The sequence below is a fragment of the Gadus chalcogrammus genome, chromosome 22 (genome assembly GCF_026213295.1).
Source record: "Gadus chalcogrammus isolate NIFS_2021 chromosome 22, NIFS_Gcha_1.0, whole genome shotgun sequence".
Lineage (NCBI taxonomy): Eukaryota > Metazoa > Chordata > Actinopteri > Gadiformes > Gadidae > Gadus > Gadus chalcogrammus.
The window spans coordinates 3,324,080-3,351,579 of record NC_079433.1 but is presented as its reverse complement, the minus strand read 5'-3'; the positions used below and the strand labels follow the sequence as shown (position 1 = coordinate 3,351,579).

Here is a 27,500-nt window from a genome sequence, read left to right as displayed (position 1 = left end):
ACATGTAGGTCTGTGTTCTCTATGGATCAAGGGACGTGTGTGTTTGTTGGATTGTGCGGACATTAGTAGTAGTGGTATTTGTAGTAGCAGTAGGATACCAGAAGTAGTAAGAGGTTGTAGCAGAAGTGGTCGTAGTAGAAGTGATGGTAATAGTGTCGTGGATAGAACCCACGGTATAATACTCAATAACTAATTATGAGAGGTCGAGAAGGGTTGAATGATCAAGGCTTTATTGTCACCGTAGAGAGTAACAACATCACCTGAGTTGGTTTGTAAAGAACTCGAACACTCTCGGAGCTCCGCGTTATATCCTAATTGTGTGGCCTCCCCTAAGATGTCCTTGGCCAATCACAATGCTCAAAACTACGGGCCCTCGATGTTCACACCCAAGATGTCCAAAATACATTCCATACAATAATTCAAGCATTACGTACAAAAGGGTTACATATTGAACATTAGTTATATAAAGTGAGGTCTTTCATTAAAATCCATTCATCGCCTTGTTTATTAACCTGATCTTAAATCACCATGACTTACCACATGGTTTTAAGAGGTGAGCCCTGTGAAAGCAATATTAATGTACAGTAAAATATACATTTGTAATAGTTAACAATGCCACTTTATTTGTCTGTGGCATATACAGTCATAATCCTAAAGATGGTAGCGTCTGATTTTAACCGGGGTATGGATTAGTTAACTTTACTCTAACTTATATACGAATATCCATTCTAAAGCCACAGACGAGGAACCACAGGTTTCGGGGATGTCTCTATAAGGGGCCATATACATGAGGCGTCGGGGGTTCATAAGAATGCAGCTATTTGTTTGACACAGGAAGGCCAGGTAATATCAAGTGTTAAACATTTGGCTCCATGGTATATATATTTACCTTATATTCTTGTATAATTTATGCTTAAAGTTAAACTTACTTATACTTATGTTTATTATCTAAGTAAACTGAGAAATAGACAGAAGGATGTCTTGTCTGAGTGTTTGCCGGTCAACTCCGGACCCTGTGAAGTGTTGAATAACAATGGAACAAGGTCTGGAGCATGCCCCTCACCCCCCTGCTGGTACGTCTCTCTCCACTAATATATTCTAACATTTGGCAAATATCCTTTTAGACCTTTGTTATTTTCTATCATAGTAGTAGCATAAGAAGTATAGTTTACCTTTACAATAATCACGTTAAAGCGAGATCTAATTATTTCACATTGTTTTGCCTGAAAATAAATCATATTTATTTTTGTTTTAATTAGGGTGCACCCAGAAACAACCACATTCATTCAGTGCAATATAATTAAAGGATATACACCAGAAAAAAAAGAAATGAGTGTGTACGTGAATGTTTCTTTTTTATAAAGTATTACAATTAAAAATGTAGAACATATAGAAAAAAAGCTGAATACATTGCCAAAATCTCCTTAAAGAGTTTAACTTTTTAATATTTGTATTGTTTCTGTAGCTGAACTCATGCAGAAGTGGGGAAAGATATTTACGGAAGAACAATGCAATCTGCATTTCCTGCAGATAATCTAGTGATTGCTGAGAGTTGAAAGGAATCGCAAATGTAGTAGTAGCAGAAGAAGTAGGAGGCTAGTAGAAGCAGTAGCAGTAGTAGTAATAGTAGTAGTAGTAGCAGTTGTGTGTGGGTTAAAACTGCTACTCGGAGCTGCTATTACAGAAACCTCCCCGTGGTGCAGCCTGGGAAACACTGATTTGTACAATCTCATATTACCATATGATTATTACTGTCAGCAGGCCAATATCTGTATACCTACCCAAGCGATCTAATCGATGACGATGCCAAAGCGCCACAGACACTGGCCTCCCGCGGGGCCTGCCCTGCACTGTCAATCGCATCAATCAACATTGAAGGTTTTTCCAGTTGCAAGGCAGACATTCTAGCGATAGCGGCCAAATGCTTTGACATTGTGTGCATGCAGGAAACCAACATCGGCCCTGCACAACACCGACCAGCCATCCCTGGAATGAAGCTTGTCGCCGAGATCCGTCACAGACAGTATGGGTCAGCTGTATTCAGCAGACCAAACCTCGCGATCGAAGAGGTCTGCACCCACAACACAGAAGGGCAAATGGAAACATCACAGTTGCCCTCCCAAACATCTCTGTCACATTAGTGTACACACCCCCCAAAAGTCTGTTCCTCCACTCTGAACTGCCAGACAGATGCAAGCACATCAGCATTGGGGACTTCAAGGCCCATAGCACATTGTGGGGTTATGCAGTGAACAATCATGATGGAGAGGAAGTCGAAACCTGGCTCGAGTCGAAACACCTGACCCTGATCCACGCGCCAAACTTCCTAAATGTTTCCACAGTGCCAGTTGGAAACGAAGATATAATAACCCAGACCTTGTCTGTGTGAGCAGCGAACTAATATCCAGAGCTGTGAAAGAGGTCCTGGACCCTATCCCCCACACGCAACACCGGCAAATCACCATAACCATCCAATCCGGTCTCCAAGCAACAACCGTCTCCTCCCGCAGAAGGTTCAATCTGCGGAAGGCCAACTGGATGTCGTTCCAAGAGGAGACTGAAGACTCCATCCATGGCATTCCACCACACCCCAAAAACTATACCATGTTCACAGAACTGCTGAAAAGGTCAGCCAGACGACAAATATCAAGAGGATGCCAGACTGAGTACATCCCTGGGCTGTCGGAAACATCCAGCGATCTACTGGAAGCCTACCACAGGCCATACCACGAGTACCCTTTCTCCTCCACCACCATGGAACTCGGAGAGATCCTGATGAACACAGTCGGGGAAGATCGAAGGCAAGTCTGGAAGGAGCTGATAGAAAACACCAACATGACCAATAACAGCAGGAAGGCATGGGCCACAATCCGCCGTCTCGGTGAAGATAATACCACACAGCCCACGCTCACAACTCAGGTGCAGTAAACTCAGGTGCAGCACAGCCGGTTGGCAAACAGTTGCAGCCAAAACCGGCGCAGACCTACAGGAGAATACCGCCGGACAGCGGTACCAGACTGCCAACAACGAGCCAGCGCTATGAAATGCGGGGATGGTGATGATAGTAGTAGCAGAAGAAGTACAGTTTACCTTTGCAATTATCACGTTATAGCGCAATCTAATTATTTCACATTGATTTGCCTGAAAATAAATCATATTTATTTTGTATCAATTACAGTGTATGCAGAAACAAACACATTCATTCAGTGCAATGTGATTAAAGGAAGTACGACAGAATCAAATTAAATAAGTGTGTACATTAATGTTCCAAAGTGATATAATTTAAAATGTAGAGAATGTAGAAAAAAGCTGAAAGCATTGCCAAAATCTCCTTAAAGAGTTTAACATTTTAATATTTGGATTGGATCTGTAGCTGAACTCATGCAGAAGCAGAAGAAAAAATTACGGAAGAACAATAGGCCTACAATCTGCATTTCCTGCAGATAATCGAGTGAATGCTGACGGTTGAAAGAAATCGCCATGAATTGCTGCAATTGTAGAATTGTGAAATGAGTTCTCCCGAAATATCTGAAAACTCAAATGTATTGAACTACACTGGAGAAAAACCTAGAAGAACCTGAACTGCATTATCAAAAGAAGCCTTGGAAGTACGAAGTCCTTGAGTGCCGAGAAAGTCGCCTTCAAATAAAATTATTATTATTATTATTATTATTATTATTATAAGTATGACACTTAAGCAAGAAGCTACCTGTAATACTGTCAAAGTTGGAAGATGCAATTAATTGCCTGAAAAGTTACTAGTAGCAGTAGTAGTAGTAGTAGCAGTTGTAGTAGTAGCATAAATAGTAGGAGGCTAGTAGAAGTAGTAGTAGTAGTATTAGTACTAGAAGTAGTGAGAGAAGTTGTAACAGTAGTAGTATTAGTAGTACACTTAACCTGCGCAATTAAGCTGCCATTGGGGTTCCTGAATGACTAATACAATGTGTTATTCCACTGATGCGTCTCAGGGAGACTCTAAGTAGGCTATTTTACATGGTTTTGCCTGAAAAGAAGTGCATATTCATTATTTTTAGAACTGTGTATGCAGTAACAACCACATTCTTGCAGTGCAATGTTATTAAAGGAAGAACGGCAGAACAAAATGAAATATGCCTGTACGTGAAATTTTCTTTTTCGAAAGCATTATGATTAAATAAGTAGAAAGGTAGGAACAAGCTGAAAGCATTGCCAACATTTCCTTGAAGAGTTGCACAGTTTTATATTTGGATTGTTTCTGTAGATGAACTCAGAAGCAGAAGTGGTTAAAGAAAATTACGGAAGAACAATACAATCTGCATTTCCTGCAGATAATCTAGTGAATGCTGACGGTTGAAAGAAGATCGCAAAGCATTGCTGAATATGTAGAATTGTGAAATTAATTCTCCAAAATATCTGAAAGCTCAAATGTGTTGAACTCCACATCCAGAAAAAAACACATTCATGCAGTGCAATGTTTATAGGAAGTAAAGTAAATGAAATAAGCTTAGCGGGGACTTAAATTTCATTATAAAAAGTACAACTGACATGACCTTTGTGTCCTCATATTGTAAACCTAACAAAATATACCTAACATACTGAAGTTCATCAAAATTATATCGTGCTGCCAAATCGGGGGCCAACTGTAAACCACGTTACATTGGAGGTTGTGTTATAATGATGTGCGTTATAGCAATGGTTAATTTTAGGTAGTAGTATTAGAAGTAGTTGTAGTAGTAATAGTAGTAGTAGCAGTGGTAGTACAAGTTGTAGTCGTAGTAGTAGGAGAGACAGAGACAGAGACAGAAGAGATAGAGAGAGAGAGGCACAAACTGCTGGAGTTTTAATCTGCCAATCAAAATGAGCTGTGGTCCAGTATCTGGAGCCTGGATCTTGTTATTGTTCCGCAAAACTGGGTATAAAACACAGAGAGTCCTGCCAAGGTTACACTCGCAGAAAAAACAACAACATGTAAGTACGACAGCTTAAATAGTTACAGATTAGAAAGAGGACACATTTGTCTACATTATGATGCATCAATTGTTTATGAGAAGTAAAAGTTGTGGAAGTTATATGGTTGGAGTTTGAAATAATGTTTGAAGAATAAAAAAGGCAGCATCAGATTAGTTGATTACATCTCACACTCTAAGTGAAGCAATACACACCCAATATAAACTAAGAAAAGGGATGAAAGCAGTATAAAACGTAAAACGTGATGGTTCAAAAACTGTAAAAAAGGTTAGAATGTTTTTTAAGTCTTGTAACCCGTATAAAGTTTAAATGAAGTCTGTAGCTGAAAGAATGCAAGGAGCATTTCAAAGTTGAAGACGGTTTGAGAATTCTGACCATTGTTAAAAATAGGTGGTTTGTAAATTGACACACAACCTATTACTTTCTTTCAAGGAGTAAACATTCACAACATTTCTTTATGTTGAATTGACTGTCAAATCCCCACATTTAAAAATAGTTTTGTTTGTATAGACATGTTTTTAGAACTAATGACATGTCTGCCTGTATAATGAGTCATTATCTGGTGCTCCAAGTTATGCAGTGATAATAACTTAGTATGACATACACATCTGGGATTTTGGGAAACTTGTAGATCGTCCAATTCTTTTTGGAATTTATTGTATGCTTTAGTTGTTCTCGGCTTATTCTAGAAGTGAAACATATTTGATGTTGCAAGCATTGTATTGTTTTTAGATTGAGCATTATAAAATATAGTTATTGAATACTGTCGGTGTGTAATACTGTCACAGTATGCGATATATCATCAAAATACAGTCAGTTCTTTAAGTACTTGACAGTTGACCCTGCTTGTGTTTCCAGATAACCAGAGTAATGGCCGGGTACCATCACTGCATCTCCCTGGCCCTGCTGTGTCTCTTGCTGTGCCAAGACTCTCAACTGGCAAGACTGGCAACCGAACCATACACAAGTACGGCGTGCGAGTCCCGTAGTTCACCAAAACCCAAAGGGCCCCACGCAAGCTTCCTCAAGAAACATTTCCTCCCGGAAGGAGCACCAAACACCGATGACGAAAGCGCTTGGAATAATTACCTTGGACCAAATGATATCATCAGCACCTTCCAGTCCTACCTGATGCCTGCCGATCTAAATCGTGTGATGAACGTGTGCAAAAACAGTGGGGGCCGGCAGTTCACAGGCAAATCGAATAGATTTGGGTCAAACGGAAGGACGGACCTGTGCATCAGCAAGAGGCCATTCAAATTTCTCACAATAAACAATGCAAAAAATAAATGGGGACCTCGCGTCATAGCCGAGGAAAGGAACCTGATTCTGGGCTGTGCCAAGGTGAAAAATGTTTGTAGCCCCGTCCACTTCGAGCGCAACCATTTTGACGCGAAGCCTGATGCCGAGGATAAAGGCTGCCAAGGCGGCCCACCATAATATAGTCTTTGGTGGTGGCTGTAGTCGGCCCTGCTTCTGCCTATCTGCGGTCGTTCCTTTTTTACAGCAGGGGCTTTTAGTATCCATGCTTCCTATCACATTTCTTTTCAAAGCTTAATATTTTTGGAAGAATAGAGCGTGTAGGCCTACTACTAATTTGACAACTGTGGTATGATATGAAAAGTGTTACGGTCTGTTAATTTCTTTCAAAGTGTAAACATTCACAACGTTTCTATGTATTGAATTTACCTTCAAATCCACCAATTTAAATATATATACATTTGAATATAGAGATAGATAGATAAATATGAAAAATTCTCTAATTTAACAATTTGGTAGACTTTGTGCCACATACTCTCGACCTATAAGCCAACATGAGTATTTGTTCCCCGTATGCCTACTACTTTCTTTTTCTGGCTTTCTGTGATCTAACTCATCTCTTCTCTGAGTAGCTATTGACCCTTCTGCCTAATGCTATATGAAGTTCTGCAATAAATTCTGCCTGGTTCAACTGGTCGTGTGTGACATGCTTTTGAGGTTCTCCATGGTGACCGGGCCCCTCTGCCTGGGTTTGGTGGAGTTCACGTACGCCGAGAGATGAATCGTGGCTTTCCTTGGGCTCTGTCGCCCTCTATCGGTCACAGTACCAGACCTGGGCAATCAATGGGGAAGGTTCCATATTATACCACCAGGTGTGAGTGTGATTAGCCGTTAAAAGCCGTTCTGAAAATCTGCTTCTTCTGACATCTAGGTTGGCACGTCGGCGTGCCAACCTAGATGTGTTCTGGATAGATGAGCAACGTTTGCTGCAATCCGCTGGGTAGGCTGGTAGACTGATAAAATATAGATCAATACAATAAGAATAGCCTTTGTTACTATAGCTTTTTATTCAGTTCTCACACAAAATGCAATTATTTTCCTGTAAAGGAAAAGATGATAAAAACATCTATCCACCGCTTAGTCCAAAACGTTAATAGGCCGATAAAATTAAGCAAATCATGAAGAGGGAGAAATATACCTCTCAATGAAGAAAACATTCGATCCTTTTTAATCGATTTTAGGGGCGATAAGATGGGTGTTTTCAGTCATGAAATCCAAGCCAGCCTCCCTCCATCTCTGGTCCAGGGCATCCACTGAATCCAACAGCTGGACATCACAGCTGCTTCCTTATAACGAAAATAACAACCACCTTCAAACACTATCAGAAATAATCAACAAGCAAAATCAAAATAACATTTGAAACACCAGATACTAGTGATCTTGATAATTTTCATAAAAGGACAGAAGTATTTACGGTTAAAAAACAAGATGTTAAAATAATTATGTCCACTCCGCCATTTAAGCTTAAGTGCACTATTGGCCACACAATGACAATTACCAATGCAGAAAAACAGCAGAATTTATTTTTGCAGAGCAGAGGGCGTGTTAAGACCACATGCGCCTTGGAAAAGCGTGCGTGGGACTGACTTAAACTACTAAAGCTTTACAAAAAATGACTCCCATGTCACCTCCCTGGCTCTGTATATTTGCGCCCTTTCAATGTTCATGTTTATCTCCAAAAGCACACTTTGGCCCTGTTTACACGTCGACGCTTGCGGGTGAAAACGACAAAATATTTCATCAGATGGGCCTTTCGTTCAGACAGCGACAGCGTTTTCGGGGTTTAAAAACAAAGAAAAATTAAACCACCCTCCAGAGTGGGAATCTTAAAAACGCTCCACCGTTGCGTATCCGCCTAAAGGGTTAACAACGCAAAAGTTTGCTCTGATCTGCGCACACTGGCTCTCGTTGCGTACGCGTTTACATTTCAACGCATGCGTGCGCTCTTGGTGGTGCTGTGTGGCAGTGCTTCACCGTACCACCTAGCCACCTGGCGTGCATACTACATCTTAATTCACACACTTTTGAAGAAGAAGTGAGAATGCAACGCCACTTTTGCGTTTTCTGTCCAGATCGTCTCCGTCTAAATTGAGCCTCAGTCAGCCCTCCTGTGTCACTGTTTTCTTGTGAGCAGTGGACTCTGAGGACTCACCAAACAGAGCGAGGATCTGCTCGTTGGGGACCAGGAACGGAGGACCTGCAGAAAACATAGAAATCGATTAAAAAATATATATATATATTTTAAATCAACGCATCTCTCTCCACAGCTGGGATGGAAACCCTGCCATGCTAGCAGATTGAGGGTTAGTGTTTGGAGTTAATGTATCTTTTAAGTGAACCCCCTATTTCAGCTCGAATTTGAACACTGGCAATTGCTAACCCAGCGAACTCCCCTCTGGACGCACCATGAGGAGTTTGGAGTTAAACAGCTCGTCTGGTTCTGCGTAAGACAGGCTAATTAATGGCGAGTTCCAGATATCCCGCTGTACCGCATTAAGCTAGCTTTACCTTTGTGTTGCTCAGGGTTATAGAGTAGCGTGGACAACAGATATCTGCAGTCTTCGGCCATCAGAGACAGAAGGAGTGAGGCGTACCTGCGTTATGAAAAAAACAAACGTACCATTACATTTTGTAATTTCTTCGTATTTTGTTTTTTTTGGCGTCTTCGCAGAAAAACAGGGTTAGGGCTAACAGTTTAAACGATTGGCCGTTGTATCGGTAAGGACTTTTATTTTTTTTTCTATATTTAATGCATTGCATTGTTTTTCTTTCAATTGTAATTTACTACATTTTCCATGAAAATTATTAATTTTAACTTACTTTTCTCTGTCTTCGGGGTTAATGGCCACAAGGGACCCACGGTCCCAAATGGCTCCGAACTGGCCCTCAACACAACTGTGTTAAAGAAAAAAGGTATTTTAACTGATTCATACTTTCTGAAAGTCAAATTCAACAAAGGGTTGTAAAAATAAATGGATTCCTTACCTGTTGAATTTGTACAGGTCACAATGGTAGATCGAAATGCTTTTCTCAACATTCTGAAACACAACATTGTTTGTTTAATTGTGGCCAGTCACGTTGACCTTTTGATTGATGAAGTTAAGATCAATCCAATCAATCCGTCCTTTTCCGCCCCCTCGCCCCCCTCCTGCCAACCCAACTCCGTTGTGATTGGTTATCTTCCTTGAAGCGCGCGCGCGCGGGCAGTTGGACCAGGCATATGGGGGCGCGGCAGGAGTGCATTTACGTAGATGATTTCCCGGAAATGTGAACAAGTGAATCGCAAACGTTGTCCCGAGTGTTTAGCGCTCTGCACAGCCACCCCAGACTGTCAGCAGGGAATACGTCGAAATGCATGTACGTCATTATTTGACACTTTAGTATGGTTAAACATGACTATCAATCATTATAACAACGTTTATAAGTCATAAACGTCGAAAAAGCATAATAGGTCCCCTTTAATGATGAATGAAAAACAACATTAAAAGTGGGCAAAATAAGCCCTTACTAAACAAAGTTTATTTCCTACTCCTGATATGTACTCAGCGAGAGAGGGAGACACAGAGACTGTGTGGACACTGGACACACAATTATGCTGCTGACTTACCTTCCATTGTTTATGCAACATGGTCTCACAGGAATCCGTGAAATGACTACGGTCGGACGCTTAACTCGAAATCCGTGGCCACATCACGGAAACACACCGATATCCGTGATGTGGCCACGGAATAACAGTGTCATTTACTTGCATTGGAGCAAATTCCGTGGCCACATCACAGACAATTGAAGTGATTCCGTCAGGCCACCACGGATTTTGAGTTAAGCCCCCGCTGTGGTCAAATGTGGCACACACACAGATTGAAACGGGAGCACACACACAGATTGAAACGGGAATCTGTGTGTGTGCCACGGAATATCATTGTCATTTACTTGCATTGGAGCAACTTCCGTGGACACAACAAGGACAATTTAAGTGTTTCTGTGAGACCACCCCGGGTTTTGAGTTAAGCCCCCGTGGTCGACTCGCTCGTTGAAACGGGGATCCGTGTGTGAGCCACGGAACATCAGCGTCATTAACTTGCATTCGAGCGAATTCAGTGGCCACATCACGGAAATCGGCGTGTTTCCGTGATGTGTCCACGGATTTCAAATTATTCGTCCGTAGTCATTTCACAGATTCCTGTGAGACCAGGTTGTGTTTATTGCTTACGTACCTTGTAAACCTTTGCTCCGGGTATGGAGGGGACGGGCTCCACAGCATAGCTCATGTTATTATCTTCATAAAACCGCAGGATGGCCTTCTCGGCTATCTCCACCCCCACCACAGAATGGCCCATGTCAGCCAACCTTGCACACGGGACACAAGGAAACAGTTGGAGATGGAAATGGCGGCCACATTTGAGGTTAAGCGATTTGGGGATGCTGATATTGACAGAGAAGATGTTTAACAGTTATTCTTCACTACATGTAGTGCGACAGATAAGGACACGGTACCGGTGCCGCCATGAGGTTTAAGGATTGGAAACTGCTAACAACTACTATGGTATAGAGCAGGGGTCGGCAACCCTAGGCACGCGTGGCACCACAGGCACGCGGCAGCATAATCATTGGCACACTGTGAAAAAATTAATTAATAAAAATCGTATTTATTTTATTATTATTAAAAATGTTGATGCACAATGTGGAAACATAACCATTACTATCGATTTTTTTTTGCACTTTATTCTGTTTTGGGCATTTCCTCCCAGTGCAAATATGTTTAAATGAGTTACTGAAAGCAGTGTTCTGAAATGGGATCAATTAATAGTTTTTAAACCTATATCGTGAGTAATAGACAAGAAAATATTTAAAATATTGTTGCAAGTGGCCTGTATGCATCGCCTTAACATGGTTTTGCAAAGCTGTACAAGTCTTAAAGATATTGATGTGGATGGTTCCAACTTTCTCATATATTCTTGTTTTTTACCTTTCTCACGGTGCAAATATGTTTTTGAATGAGATTCTGAAAGTGGTGTTTTAAGAATGGACGCATGTAATTATAATTTGTAAGCCCATGTTGCAAATATAATAACAAAAAAACCATTTAAAATGTTGATCCATGATTGTGGACTATATGGAAATAATACAATTCCAGGGCTTCTGGAAATGTTTTGGTTGCTGTGTCATAATTTAGCTTAATAATATATTGTTGCTTAAGGCACACTCATTAACGAGAAAATGTCAAACTGGCACTGCATGTTGAAAAGGTTGCTGACCCCTGGTATAGAGCTTGTTCATCAGAAAGCGACATGTAAATGTTGGATGGCGTAACAAAGCCGTTTACGAGGACTTGAGGAGTAGCAAGAGACAAATCCTTAAACGAACTTCACTGCACCGTATCCGAGGCTAATGAGGACTTTATTTCGTCCCGTCTCGAGCGAGTAACACCATAACGACAACAACGTTTCCCCATAATGACAAATAATTTCACTGTTTATTACTCAGCGATGACACCAAAAAATGATCGTACACACACACACTTTTGAAGTTAAAGTTAACTGAAGGGGTTTTCTCATACCACTTCATATCGACAGCTTTCCCACACAGCGGGAAGAAGAATCGAATTCCAGTACGCCCGTTGACCACCTGCTTAATGTTGCGCTCCAGCAACCTATGAAGAACAACTATGTGTTAAATATAATGCATCTATACAGGCCTATAGACCAAAAAACATACAGATAACATGAAGTCCCTTCAGCAATTATTCATTATCGCTTAATTTATTTGAAACAAATCCCCATAGCATTGTGTTGATGAAGAAATATTTGACAGCAGAAATACGAGTCTGTGTACACAGCACACAATACAGTAGGCCTACAGTGCAGATTAGCATACGCACTTATCTCACGATCTGGTAATCACAAAGTTACACAACTCTGAGACAACACACGCGTGATGGCACTCCTTTACGCCTACTTGTTTACGTGGGGCCGGTGGAAGCTGATTCGGTTCTGCTGCCACCGCTCCTCCCACTCGGCCAGAGACACGACCCGGTCCGCCTGCACCGCCAGCATCCTGCAGGGAACCAGGAGAGGAGGAGGAGGAGGAGGAGAACCGGGAGAGAAGGAGAACCGAGAGAGGGAGCAGAGAGAGAGAGGGAGATAACAGAGGAAGAAAACGTTAAAGTTAATGTAAACAATCGCCAATCGTCGTTTAGTCAACGCCAACCCACATTAGCGTCCGTATGCCACAGTTAGGCACACTTTGAAGAACAGAAGCAGCATGTCTGTAAACTTAAAAACACCGATAGCTCTTACAGTACCTTTATCGAACTGTCTGCAACCTAGGACGCACCGCCCTTGTACTTCCGGGTTGGGAATGGCCCTTTGGACCAATCGATGAACTATGTGTCACGTGGGGAAGTCATCCAACCTGGTTCATTCATTAAGAGCAATCAGACCTACACCAAACAGCACTAGAACGGGTATCGTTTTTGTTACATAAAAAAACAAAAAATATAATGATAGTCATTACCACAACAGGTTTTAACTTAGTTAACAGAAATGAACGTTAAAGTTATGCTTCACCTAAACAAACAAAATACACAGTTTATTATAGCTTAACATAGCTAGGCCTACCTGACTGCTGTGCTGCTTATCCCCAAATGTCTAAAGTTCCATTCAAGTTATTTCAGAGTAAAATTAATACAAGTGAGTCAGACTTTACACACACACACACATCTGACTGGGGATAGGATAGGTTAATTCACTTGAGGTGGAAAAAAGGTTATGTTTTTAAACTGTTTATTCTCTTGCCAGAAGGACTATCTAGACTAGTACTTATAAATAATTATAAATATTTTTACTTTTATTTTATTTTACTCAAAAATTATATTCGGGACTAATTAAACACAGGGTCTGTGATTAAGATGTCTGGGTTCAGGGTCTGCGCTCAGGGCCTACTCGACCAGGTAAACACGAGTCCTGCCGTCCTCAGAGATCCTATGAAACCAAGTTCCAGGTGGTTAATATTTAGCTCAGACGTCGTTCACTCAATACATTCATTATGCAAAATCTGACCGCAGATCTGGTGAACTGGGCTTTTATTTCTCACACTTCATATGTTTCGACCAATCCCGTTGCTGGAGGCAGAGTTATTTGCAGGCAAACTAGACCAGCCCATTAACATTTTAAAATGTAAATACACATACATTGACATTTATAATTAAGGTGTATGACAGCTCCCTCTGCTGGAAAAAAGTCTCACACCAAACTACATTTTCCGTTTGAACCAACGTAGCTATAGTAGGCCTACATTGATGTGAGACGGGTTGGTGGATTGAACGTGTTGTAGTAGCAGAGTATGGCCTGCGGGGCAGTATGTACATTGTTAAATACATGAATAGGCTTGAATTTAGTAGTACTATGGAGGTTTCATATTTTCACAAAATGGATTATGTGAACATTGCTGAATAACAATCATGTATATTAAATGTATTGCAGGAGTTTAGCTTGACATTAACCAAGTTAAAGGACAATTAAATGAACCGCACTAAACATGTAGAAGTCAATGTGGGATTTTAATGTATAAACAAAAACACTTGACAGAAGTTTAATACAATTTTGTAAAGGAAAGCAGAGGAAAACATTTCCCCAAATGAATCTTTTCAAAATGTCACCACATTCCGAAAGCAAGTGAAGAGGTTTGTGTAAAAGCAGTCCTCCCTGACCAGCTCTGTCCCTGACTCTAAACCCTGACTCTCAACCCTAACGCTAAACCCTCTGAGGGCAGGAAGACGCGCCTTCCGTGTAAAGGTTCGAACCACAGAGAAGGAAGAAGAAGCAGTAGAGAGTAGTGAAGTAGTGAGGTTAGTGACAGACGTGAGGGAAAGGCGTGTGGAAGCACACGGTTACATGTGGGGTCAAGAAGATCACTCCCACTGAAGGTCATGATCCATCAGCCTCAGACTGCTGAGCTCAGCAGGTCTTCTGGAGGACGAGGCTCAGGTGAACTGAGGAGACGGGACCAGCAGGGTGACAGGATCAGGGCGGGTTTAGCTCAGGTGTGTCTGCCCGGACCAAACAAGGACATTGATTAGGTTCAATATTCAAAAGATGCAACATTATCTGAACCAAAGATAAGTCATTAAGGAGCAGGCAGGCTTTAGGGCGCCTGGCTCAAGGACACATCACTGTATTCTGAGGACTTGAACCCGGCACCATTGGTTTGAGAGTTGAACCCGAACCCCCTACCTAGTCCACTATGTCAAGATAATGCAAACTTACGAGGAAACCTTGATGGTAGAGTCCTGGTGGTCCTCAGGATTTGCCTTCCAGATGTACGGCTTCTCCATCAGTCTTCCAGATTCCTGGTCTGGTTACAAACGTAATTTGTCTCTAATGTAAGGTAACAAACACGGTAGTAATTGGGCTCTAATATCACGTAACAAACACAGTAGTAGTTTGTCTCTAATGTAAGGCAACAAACACAGGAGTAGTTGGGCTCCAATATCAGGTAACAAACACTGCAGTAGTTTGACTCTAATGTAAGGTAGCAAACACAGAAGTAGTTTGTCTCTAATGTAAGGTCGCAAACACAGGAGTAGTTAGGCTCTAATTGCGTGTAACAAAGTAGCAGCTGTAATTTGACTGGTAAACAACCACAATAGTATGCCGTAACTTGTACTGAACAAACTAATCCTGCGTTACAACAATTCCACTGTTTATTTTAGGCAAACTTACGAGGATCCTTGTTGGTGGAGTGATGTCGTCCTCCAGAGTCTTGGCTCCTCCATCAGCTCTCCTCAGCCTCAGAGTCCTGGTCTGGAACAAACAGCGCGAGTCTGGCCCTAAAGTCTGGTAACAAACATGTAGTTTGTCTTATTTTTAAGACCTTAATTTCCACTTTGTTGTTAGGTTAATACAAACTTTCAATCCTTGTTGGTAGAGTGATGTCATCCTCCAGAATCACGGCTCCCCTACCAGCTTGCCTCCACTCCAGAAACACGTTCTAGTAAGAAAACACAGCGGTAGTTGGTTAACGCATGTCAAAGTAATAGCTGTATTTTGCCCTTTAAGTCACCATGCAAGTAATTACAAACTTACGAGGAATCCTTGTTGATCGATTCCTAGTCGTCCTCCAGCGTCTCAGCTCCTCCAGCAGCTCTCCTCAGACAGAGTCCTGTTCTGGAACAAACAGCGGAAGTCTTGCTTCAACATGTGGTAAAACAGATGTAGTCGTCTGGCATATATGGTACTTCACCAGGCAGGGCCTCCACCAGCTCCTCCACAAGTCAGGGCCTTCAGCACGGCTCCTCCATCAGCTCCTTCAGCAAGGCATCTCCATCAGCTCCTTCAAATTTAAACACTTGAATAAGACAGCGTCTGCAGATTGTCGCGTTCAGCAAATACCTCCACTAAGGTCGTAGCAGCACACAAGCAGTAACAATAATGGCTCATATGACTCCTACATAAACCTGGTATGAATTAACTCAAATCACAGCTTGGCACAGATTTAAAGTCATAAGATGATCAAAACCAGACCTAAACTACCGTGGATTTTAGTGTTTCAGATGAGCTTGGTGATGGTTACCCTCTGGTCCGGTGCTGCAGGCTCCTGGTCTCCAGCCTCAGTCTCCGGTCCATCCTGGCACCACAAGCCTCCGGTCCCCAGCCTCTCAGCCTCACCTTTCAGCTACAGCAGCAGGTTTATAATAATAATAATACATTTAATTTAGAGGCACCTTTCAAGACACCCAAGGTCACCTTACAGAGCATATAGTCATCGTAAATCATTTAAAAAAAACAAGACATTGTGGAAAAAATAAATAAAAACCGTATAACAGCATTTGCCCAACAATAAACTTATTTACTCATCTGAAACAAAGTTACAATTAATTGAACTATTATTTTATAACTCAAGGCTAGAAAAGACTTGAGACCAGACATGAGAATCCCGTTTTTGCGAATGAAGACAGAGCAGTCCACAAGTTTAAAGAAGTGGTTCAGGCCATGCATTGAAACTGACCTGAAAAGACTACTCACAGAGCACTGACCTGTTCTGGAGGACTTCTGACAGGAGGTGGAGGTCTGGCTCTGGGTGAGGAGGTGGAGGTCTGGCTCTGGGTGAGGAGGTGGAGGTCTTGCTCTGGGTGAGGAGGCAGACACCTTGGGACAAACTACATGTTACCCTTTTAACCTTTTACAGTTTTAGAGTAACTTCTACTGTAACGTGTGGGATCACAGCCATTATTTTAGCTTTGATATTATCCAGTTGGTAACTCTGCACCAAAGTCGTTGTTTAACGTCATTCCATTTGGTAGGGTTTAACTTCTGTGGCAATTAATGACAGCAGATATTTATAACGTACAAAAGCTGAAGTAACAAAGAACACTAAGCACTATCGATATTAAATCAAATATACTCAGCCATATTCAGGTGCTGGGTTCCGTTGAAGAAATGTCAAATTATCTTCCACCTTGAAATGATTTTCAGCCTTCCCTGATGTCAAAATTGGGCCCGCAAGTAGAACGCTGTTTTGTACGCAGTGAGAGTCCCGTCAAGTCATCGTGGTTAAAAGTACGGCGCAACCATCGGAAATTAACATATTGTACGACGTACGCGTCAGTATGTATTTAATATCAAACTTAAGTTGTTTAAGATAAGGGAACAATTCCCAATGGAAATCAACTAAAAAATAGTTTCCGTTGGCAACGGCTCGAGGTTACGCAAATAAAATCCAGAACGTTCCGCCAGATTCCCTCAGGGGACTCCCGTCCAACTAACTACCAGGTGGTTTCTTATGGTTGTCAAGACTACAACGTTCTATGCTAACCATTGGGACTAAATCAAGTAACCGCACTCAGAACCTTCCACGGCGGGAAGCACAAAACGTCCGACTGGAATCCGAACATTCCGGCCGGAACCAACCAAAAAATAAACAGAACCAGCGCCTCACCTTGAGCTGAACGGAGGAAGATCAGGAAGTCCAGCGATGGTCTTCATTAAAATACAGCCAACAGACTTAACTTGATGTGATCTGTTTGTTGTTGTTGGTCATTAATACTATTCAGTGTAACTTAACATTATTATGCACCCAGTGTGTACAAGTTATATCACTCAAAACCATACGGAGAACCAAACTACCATGTACGTCCCACAACAACTTTAAACCTAAAATCCTGGAATCATTCAATGCAAAACCGTGTCTACATTTTACAATTACCTAGATTATTCAGGGTACAAACCATACAGAGCAAATCTAAACGTTGAGCTCACAGAGAGCCGACCATAGCCCTGCAACGTCACCCTGACCGCCTCATCACCAACAGCAAATCATGCCAGCCAGCCAACACATGAACAGCTCCACTGAGAAGTGGGCATCTGAGTGAAAGGACTGCCCATAATAATAAGAAGCCCAATTCCTGAACTATCCAACCATCTTCATGGTGTAAAGATTTACAGACTTGACATGCCATTGTGTTCTAATCACCTTAGTCTGCTCCCTCGTTACTTAAAAAACTCTACATCTCCATCACTAGAGTGTTGAATCCTACTCATGGGGTCGTGGTCTTAGTGAGCAGAGATGCATGCTGGGATACAGTGCTGTCTGAAGTCTTCAGTTCTATAGACCCGCCCCTCAGGAGAAACCAAGTGTTTGAGAAGCTGTCGTGACATCAGTTACATGATCTGGAATATCCTTCAAGATGGCACCAGGATTCTAAGAGGAGAAAGGCCAAGAGGAAGATGTGTGGGTTCTTTCTCTCAGCAAGTGGAACACAACAACAGTCTTCATCAGAGTACCATGGAACACTTTGAAACATTCTCCTCTTTACACCTTGAAGCCCCATTGAAGGTTTCCTTACCTCCTCAGCTGAAGAGCACAACTTCAGCTCGAAGGGCGCACTAGCTGGAGTTCCCGGATTGGTTCTGATTTAAGGGAACCAATCGTTCAGCTAGTCCTGTCCGAAACAAATACAGTTCAGCCTGAGAAGACGTGCAACGGAGAGCAAGACAAGATCCACAGGGCTCTCCATCAATCCAGCCAGGTAGGAAGAGCCGTCTCATTACAGGTCTGAAGGTCATCTTGAATATCCATTTAGGTCCCTTTCCAACTTCAGACTCTCCTTGTGGAATGCCTTTAGGTGTCCATCCTCCATTGATCCTGATTGGTGTAGTCCTAGTTTGAAGTCACTGATCTGAACACGCCGCTTGCATCCTTTGACACTTGAGTTGGATACTCTCCTTCCTGCCCAGTGTTTTGGATCTCGCTCCGGAGCGTCCTCAGGGCTCTTCATGTCTATTGGAGGCCCTCAAGTAAACGTGTGGCCGTCCATCAGGTATGATTTAGTTGACCATTCCAATATCCCAAGCCAATCACACAGAACCCTGTATGAACATCATCACTGTCAAAGCAAGCCGGACACACACACAGAACCCTGGACAGGCACGTAGAACCCCATGCCAGGGGTGAGTGGGAGACACACCAACACAGTAGAACCCTAGCAATGCTCAAAAATCACACACACACACACACACACACACACACACACACACACACACACACACACACACACACACACACACACACACACACACACACACACACACACACACACACACACACACACACACACACACACACACACACACACACACACACACACACACACACACACAAAAGGCCAAACAATCATGCAGGGTAAAAACCTCATGCCAAATAACATTCCATCATCCCCCCCCAGCTCTCCTGCCAGGGCACCCATAACAGAACAACCAATGTCTCCAGAGACGTAAATTATGTACAACATTCTTCAGTGGCGTCCCACATTGGTGATTGATTATGCTTGGCGTCTCCAAAATGTGTCTCAGGTTGAGTCAACGTCTCTGAAGTCATGTCTTTGTAGTCCAGTGGTTTCCTGAATGAGGGGCCTTCACAGATGCAAACGGTGCAGCTTTAGTCAGCCTGAGGACAGGAAGGAGGTCATCTGTTCAGAAGACCACCCAGTGGAGGGGGTTGGCTCTTGAGGAGCAGGATCCATCTGGGGATGGCCCCAAATAAGACCTTCTTGGAAATGAAACTGTTCCTGAGGAGTCACGATGGCTGGAGGGGACTGTTGAATGTGTTCCATGGTTCTCTTTGTCAGACTGAAGTTGTGTTTTAGTCGTCGAGATGAGGAGCCCCCTCATCTCCCCCTGGTGTTTCTCCTTCTGAATCCCTGTCTCCATCTTTAAGAACATTCCAGTCCATGTAAATGACGTCGCGACAGTTTCTCAAACACTCGGTTTCCCCTGAGGGGGCGTGTCTACAGACCTGTAGACTTCAGACAGCTCTGTATCCCAGTATGCACCTCTGCTCACTCAGACCACACCCTCATCAATAAAGCAACACTCATGTGATGAAGATGCAGGGCTCAGGAGAGTAGAATGAAAGAAGACTGTAGATATCAGAACCCAACCCATTACACCAGCTTACAACAATAACTTGGAGCCTGTAACCATTTTAACAAATCATTAAAACCAACATAAACCAAACACTCAAGTAACCCATGAACCAATAAAACATCCTTACTACTCAGATCAACCTTCAGGTAACAGGTTAACTCACCAGGAAGCCAAAATACATCAATGTGCCCAAGAGTAATGAGAAATTAATGACTTACAGTTTGCAGTTCATCTTCATGGTTGAGATGGGATACTCACAGAACTGCAGTTAAATATCCATGATAGACCTTTGACGGAAGGAACAGTTTACTCATGGTCCAAATTTCAAATGAGTTAAACCACCACAATCCCCGATTTCCTTCACACAGTGATTTATATTCAACATAGAAGTCACGTCAGTTGTGCTTTGCCACACAATACTCACATCAGGTTCAGATGAGATGCTCTTTACTTCAAAAAGCCTTTAACCTGTGAAACAGGAAGAGATGTTAAATAAGTCACAAGCAGACCTCAATAAAACAGTACACACACGTTCTGGTTCCTGTGAATACAACAACATACGTTTGGGAAACCCTACACTGCCAAACAGTGGAGGGCATACTGTCCGGTTCCCTTTTAAGTGAAACACACCAGATGCAAACAATTAAGAAAACCACCTGGCAGGCGAGCTGTGGCAGGTTCGGTGCCCTGTGGTCTTCTTGTTAACAGTGAGAGGCTATGTCAGCTCTGTGTTTGATCTTCAATGACCTCCCTCATTTTAATTAAAGAGATGAGTCTGATTTGACTGATTTAGATTCATGCTTCAAAACGAAAAAAGTCTTCATTCAATTCACCTTACTGTGTGCGCGAGTGAGTGTGTGTGTGTGTGTGTGTGTGTGCGCGTGTGTGTGAGTGAGAGAAGGAAGCTTTCATCAAAGATACTCATTCACTGGTTAAACTGGAGTCATCGCCTACCATCACACACACACACACACACACACACACACACTACAGACAAACACACAATACACCATATGCACGCACACACCACAGATACACCGGTCGGTACACACCATATACTGTGGTAACCCGGTTCTATTAGCCCCGCCTCCGATCAATGAACTAGAGTCTCTGATGCTCAAACTGCCACCAAGGCACGTTTATTAAATCCAAAGAACGGAAAAAAGGGGAATCACCCGTGAACGCAAACTATAACTAAAGAGTCTGGGCTCCGTGAGCCACTGGGGACGTATGGTCGTATCTCACGCACTGTCCCGGTATCCAGATGAGGAGGTCCTTCCGTGTCGTCCTGTGGTCTTCTCTAGACCGGGACCTGGGGCAAAGGTCCGTCCGGGTAGGGAATCTCGGTCCACTCTCGGCTCCTACATGGGTCACATACCACGTCTCAGCTTCTCTTATATAGCCCTCGTCTAATTGGCCTGGTACACAGGTGTCTCCCGTTGGCGTTGAGTGGGACCGTGCCAATTCTCGGTGAGTGTGTGTGTGTGTGTGTGTGTGTGTGGCGCCCTCTGGGGGAAAAGGGTGGTAGACTACTTGTATTACCTGCCCTCTGGGCTTCCAGGGTCGCCGTGTCGGGGCCGGGTTGCCACAATACATACACACACCATAGTTACACACCATATATATACACACCATAAAGATAAACACACCAAATAGACAACACAAAAGATTAACTTAATATAGATACAAACTATATAGATACCCCCCCCCACACACACACACACACACACACACACACACACACACACACACACACACACACACACACACACACACACACACACACACAGACGCGCACAGATCTGACTGGGGCTAGGATAGGTTAATACACTTGAGGTGGTAAACAGGTTGTTGTTTATTCTCTTGCCAGAAGGACTATGACTATCTAGACTAGGCTACTTATAAATGTTTATGAATATTATTTTTTTTGTATACTAGATACTAAATAGTACACTAGATACGTACAAATATATATAAAGGACAATATACGAAAATGAAATGGCTAAAGTTAATGCAAAATTATGATGTAGTCGAGTACAAACAGTACTGTCATTGCAGTCTTTGGAAGTTAATTCTGACTGATATACTGTTATCTTCCACAGCATGACATAACACATCTCAGGAAGTGGTGGTGCTCCACTTTGTTGGAGAATCTCCATACTGAAGGGTATAGTTCTTCTGAAGCAGATGTGCTGTGAATTTCAATATTAACACAACCGTAACATGACCTACAAAAACTATTTGTGTGGGTGTGTGCGTGTGTGCGTGTGTGCGTGTGTGCGTGTGTGCGTGTGTGTGTGTGTGTGTGTGTGTTTGTGTGTGTGTTTGTGCAGTCATTGCATACGGTTTGCTCATTTCACGGAGGAGGGCAGAGAGATTGTAAGAAGAACTCTACCACCTATCTTCGGTATCCCGAGGAAGCGCAAAGTGTCCGAAATGGAGGAGACATAATATTTGTCTTTTCTTTCTCTCTTTATTTTGTATTGGTTTGTTTGAAGGGAAGAGCAGAGAATAAACTTGATAATAATGGATGCCAATTCCAAGAAACAAATTATTTGAATCGAAATTAAATCATATATTGATGGTTATTAAGCACACAATATACACCGCAAGAAAATAAAAATGCAGATGTTTTTTGCAAAGCAAACAATTTCTGTTTCTTCATTTGTCACGTGAAGTTGTTCCACATTTTGTTATACTTTTCCATCATTGCACTGCCAGTACGTTTTTTTTTTTATTAAATCAATATTAATTTAAACAAAAATAAATAAATATAAAGAGAAAAATCGACTATCTCTAGCTTTCAATTCAATCCTGTTATTTATTTGTTTTAATTCGACTGTACATTACTTTGAAAGGATGAACCTCAGTTTTGTGATTTAGACCTCACTTGACCTCCCTCCCAGAGGTCCACGGTGCCACTGGGATGCTGACGGCGTTACCCGCCTAATTTTTTATCCTTTGCCGGCCCTCAGTCAAATTTTGGTTTCCTAAATTGGCCCCCAGCTGTCAAAACTTTGAGAACCCCTGTAGACCAACTTCGGAAAAATGTAGTTCCACCATAGAAACGCTAGAGGTCAGCAATACTCCCCGTCGCGCAATGACGTCGGTTAGGAAAAGTGGAGTCGAACTAATTTTAAACAGCGCTGTCTTTTCCTATTTTCGAAAGGAAGCATATTTGCATCTCTCCTTGACCCGATGACGTTTTCCACAAAGGTTAAGTAAAGGATAGGAGATTTGACTATTCGTAGAGGAATAGGGACACAGCTAAGGAGTCTCACCGCGTCCGCCATCTTGTCGTCACGTGACAGCACTTGGACGTTGGATGTCCATGTCCTACAGGCTGCAGCCAGACCTTACTCAAAACCCCTGGCGCCATGCTCACTATGACCGCAGGGTGGCGCCAAAGCCTTAGATATTACCCCGATAATGCAGCGCTATATCGGCCTCCCTTTGCACGAATTATAGGCTAATCATGATCCAATCAAAACTAAAATGAGGTCAAGACCCGTAATTGTGATGGTAATGCCCTTGAAAGAAGTCAGTATAGCTAAGAAGGCTATTAAGAAAGGCCGAATCTATCTAATGTGACGGTTATGACAGTAAAGTCTTTGAGATAAACCTATGAAGAAAACTTAAAATTTAGTTCAGAATTTTGTTTGTTTATTATTTTATTCATTTTCATTGTATTGTGTTAAGCACCTTGTATTGCAATTTTGCACAAAGGGCGCTGTAATTAAAGTTTGTTTTGATTTGCGTCTTTATAGTCATTTGCTTCGTTATCATTTGTTTCCTCTTAAATGCATTCATATATCTGCTAAAAGTCGTTCATTCATTCCCTAAAGGAGCCGCAATAGCTGCGACTAGACTGACTGTGTTTTCGAGTCCCCCGCGCGGGACTGAACCTCTGGCCACATGTGTACCTCTCTCCTCGCTACGACATTGACTGTGCTCCGCGTGAGCCAATCCCGAGCGCCGGGGGTGGGCCGCTCATGCGGCGGTGTTGTGGATATTAAAATTGGACAATATCACAGGCACGAGCCTCACCCCGGACTGGAAACCACACCAGCGGTGCGTACGATTACCAGTTCAGCGTTGCTCAGCAAGTCGTTCACGTTCAGGGCGAACGGCGGAAGGAGAGCGAGACACGCCGAGGTAGAGGCGCTCAGGTAGAACAAGGAGGACGAGGAGCGTGGCGCGTGCAGGCTGCCTTCTCTCGTGCACGTGGACTGTGTCGGTTCATTGTAGTCACGGAGGCGATCAGCGAACGACCCTGCTCGTTAACCGGAGGGGGGGGGGGGGCATTTAAGGTTCACGCTTCCTCATGGTTTGGATTGTTTCACGAGACCCGCACACCCCCACCACCACCACGCGCACAGTCCGGTGATCTTGATTGATGAGTCGCTCGAGGAGCCGTATATTCTGTTTTTCAAACCGGAACACCGTATCCGGGTCGCGCGGGCTCACCATCGCTGTAACGGCGGGGTAACGGGACGCGGTTCAACCGTCACGTTCAGTGGGAACGCGGTACAACTCGTTCACGCTGACGTCACAGTCGCGTTGACTGGCGACGTCTTGATCGGTAGGCGCGAGTTGTGTGTGACAGCCCCGTTATCGGCGCGCGGAGGACAAGACGAGCGAGCGGCAGCAGCGACAGGCGCTTGAGCAGACGGCTAGCGGGCTCAGAAGATGCGGGCGATAGTGGCGCGCGTTGACGGCAGACTGCCAACGATGCCGCTGACAGGGACGGTCTGATCGCGAGCTGTACATCAGAAAGGGAGGGGGTCGGACGAAGCGTTGGCAACATTGTTATTGTTGTTGTTGTGGTTTTGTGTTGTTGTGTTTTGCACGCCCCCCGGACAGTAGTGCGTGCCTGCTCAAATGTAATCATATGAGAGGGCTCGCGGATCGAGAGTGCTACCGTTGAGAGGTAGTTTGAGAGAGAGAGAGAGAGAGAGAGAGAGAGAGAGAGAGAGAGAGAGAGAGAGAGAGAGAGAGAGAGAGAGAGAGAGAGAGAGAGAGAGAGAGAGTGAGTTTGTAACTACAACTATACCGAGCCGCGCTCAGAGCCAACAGTTCCTCGCGCGTGTTTGCCGCCGCGTCGGCTGAGGATTCATGAGGGTGATGAGGGGGATGATGAAGATGGTGATGTTGAAGACCAGGACGCAGAAGGAGTAATTTGACAAGCCACCCTTCACGTCTCAAGTGGAGGAGCCGTTACTCTTCCCGGATTTGCCTTCCTCTGACAGGTAAGGTCCATACAATCGGGTTATAGGTCAGGCATATGGTAATGCATTGTGTTTTGATTGTGTTATATATTTATGTTGGTGGAGATGGCTAACTTTATATCGTACGCCTTATCCTGCCGAAATCGTGCTGTTTTGTGTTGTAATTGGGTGAGTGTTTGAACTTGCTAAACGATGACAGCTGTGACGCTATGGTGGCAAACCTGTATGGAACTCAGCCCTACCCGTGACCTCGTGTAAACCGTAACATAATGAGAGGCAAATCGGGAGCTAGAGACCGGGGTGAGAGCATGGTAAACAACCTCTAACATCTGTCAGTAGCCTGGGAAGGAATATGTGAGTGTGCGAAAGAGAGACGGACAGAGACAGAGAGAGGGGGGGGGGGGGGGGGGTATGTGTTAGAGAAAGAGAGAGAGTTTGAGTGTGCGTGTAAGTGAGTGTGTTTGTCTGTGGGAGTCTGTGTTTGTGTGTGTGTGTGTGTGTGTGTGTGTGTGTGTGGGGGGGGGGGGTTTGTAATAAGTGAGAGTAAAGTGTATTTGTGTGTGTGTAATAAGTGAGAGTATGAATGTGTTTGTGTGAGAGAGTGTGTGTGTGTCTGTGATTGTGTGTAAGTGACAGTTTGTGTGTGTGTGTGTGTGTGTGTGTGTGTGTGTGTGTGTGTGTGTGTGTGTGTGTGTGTGTGTGTGTGTGTGTGTGTGTGTGTGTGTGTGTGTCGTGTGTGTTCCTCCTTCCGTGAAGAACACACACAAGTGATTTACACTCGTCCTTCTTTACCTTCTTTACCTCCTCCCTTGCCTCCTATACCCTCTCCCTCTTCCCTTCTTCCTCTCCTCTCTTCTCGCCTTATACCCCTGCCTCCTTCCTTCTTTCATTCCTTTTCCTCCTTAATCCTTCCCTTCCTTCTACCCTTCTCTCCTTTCCTCACTCCTTCATCCATCATCATCCATCCATCCACTGTTCGTCCAAACATTGCTCTTTCTTCGTTTCAAACCGCACGCTGTCTGATGCCTCCCAGGAGGCCTCCTGGGGGCCAGGAGGCCTCCCAGGGGGCCAATGTCACCTGTCCTCCTTTCCAGTCAGCACTTTCTGTTTAAACGGTTAATAATATCCCCTGGAAACGGGCCTACACCTGCTGATGATAAACGATCACAATCCGCAAAAAGATGTACTAGAATGAAAACAGCGAAGAGAAATAGATCTTTAGTTCCTGCACACAAAAATGTAATTATATGGTGAGGTAGTGTGGCGTATGCTAAGAGGGTATCGAATAATTCCACGGCTGAGAAACATAACAAGTCGGAACATACTAGTATACGTGGGTGAAAGAGGTGATTCGTTTAGCACGGTGTACTGGCTATGGGTGCCCAACAGTTGCCTATACCTGCCAACCGTCACACATGTTTCGTGGACCAACTGCGCAAATCTTCAAAGTAAAAGTACGAGTCGCTTTTTTAAAGGGGTGACGCTATGCCAACAGGTGTGAGTGTGAGCAGCCATTACAAGCCGTTTGAACATCTGCCTTTTCCTGTGATTCGGTGACATCACAAGTGGGCGTGTCCACGTAGATGTGTGATGGACAGATAAGCAACATTTGCAACAGTCCACTGGGTAGGCTGGTATAGACGGATCTATCCAGCGTGCATCTAGGTGGACACGCCCACTTGTGATGTCACTAAAGCCCAGGAAAAAGCAGATTTCATAATAATAATGATAATACATCAGACTTATGCAGCGCTTTTCTAATTACTCAAAGGCATCTTACAGAGTGAGTGCAAAATAAAATAATTGAAGAAGAAGTATATTAGTTAAAGGACAGAAAGAGGAGGAAGGGGAGAGAGGGGAAGGACTTTATGCATCGTTCAGTTTGCGGTGTCATCTAAACACTCTCTTGGCCCATTGGCCCCTCCCTGTTCTATATCGTCTCCACCAATCACGTTCAAGGTTCTGACCACTTCTTCTTGACCACAAAATTCTCAAAACAAAAGTATTTTCTACACAAATTAAATTAACTAAAGAAATCATGGACAATATGGACTAATATGGAATAAAACTCAAGACGAAGTTCAACGCATATGATTCACATGACTCCCCCCCCCCCCCCCAGGCCCCTCCGCCTGACTAATTATCCCCCCTGGCGTAGGGGAGAGAGCGGCCACGACACAATTGACCAGTCCAGCTCGTTACCACCGCAGGATGGGGGGGGGGGGGGGGGGGGGGGGTCGAGGAGGCGGAGCGATGGAGCTCATCTGTCTGTCTGTCTGTCTGTCTGTCTGTCTGTCTGTCTGTCTGTCTGTCTGTCTGTCTGTCTGTCTTTCTTTCTTTCTTTCTTTCTTTCTTTCTTTCTTTCTTTCTTTCTACTTTCTTTCTTTCTTTTCTTCTTTCTTTCTTTCTTTCTTCTTTTCTTTCTTTCTTCTCTTTTCTTTTCTTTTCTTCTCTTTTCTTTCTTTCTTTCCTCTTTCTTTCCTTCTTCTTTTCTTTCTTTCCTCTTCTTCTTTCCTTCCTTCCTTCTCTTCCTTCCTCCTGTCCTTCCTTCCTTCCTTCCTTCCTTTCCTATCTCCCATCATGG

At 43.4% G+C, this 27,500-nt stretch overlaps 2 protein-coding genes across 3 annotated transcripts in view; both read right to left on the bottom strand.

Annotated features, from left to right (window-relative positions):
• The window catches only part of rps5 (ribosomal protein S5), an 87,470-nt gene that overhangs the window by 34,029 nt on the left and 25,941 nt on the right, over positions 1-27,500 (bottom strand). The gene's annotated exons all lie outside the window — the stretch shown is intronic.
• On the bottom strand, positions 7,234-12,654 carry LOC130375687 (probable thiopurine S-methyltransferase). 2 transcript variants are annotated; one of them, XM_056582731.1, is made up of 9 exons: positions 12,569-12,654; positions 12,223-12,321; positions 11,825-11,917; positions 10,482-10,614; positions 9,253-9,305; positions 9,088-9,162; positions 8,776-8,861; positions 8,420-8,464; positions 7,234-7,553 (listed from the first exon to the last, which is right to left on the bottom strand). In XM_056582731.1, the coding sequence occupies exons 2-9, from the start codon at positions 12,318-12,320 to the stop codon at positions 7,435-7,437; spliced, it is 702 nt and encodes a 233-aa protein (XP_056438706.1). In that variant the 5' UTR covers position 12,321; positions 12,569-12,654; the 3' UTR covers positions 7,234-7,434. The 2 variants fall into 2 exon arrangements, with proteins under 2 accessions (XP_056438706.1, XP_056438705.1); XM_056582730.1 differs by lacking the exon at positions 12,569-12,654 and adding an exon at positions 12,479-12,568.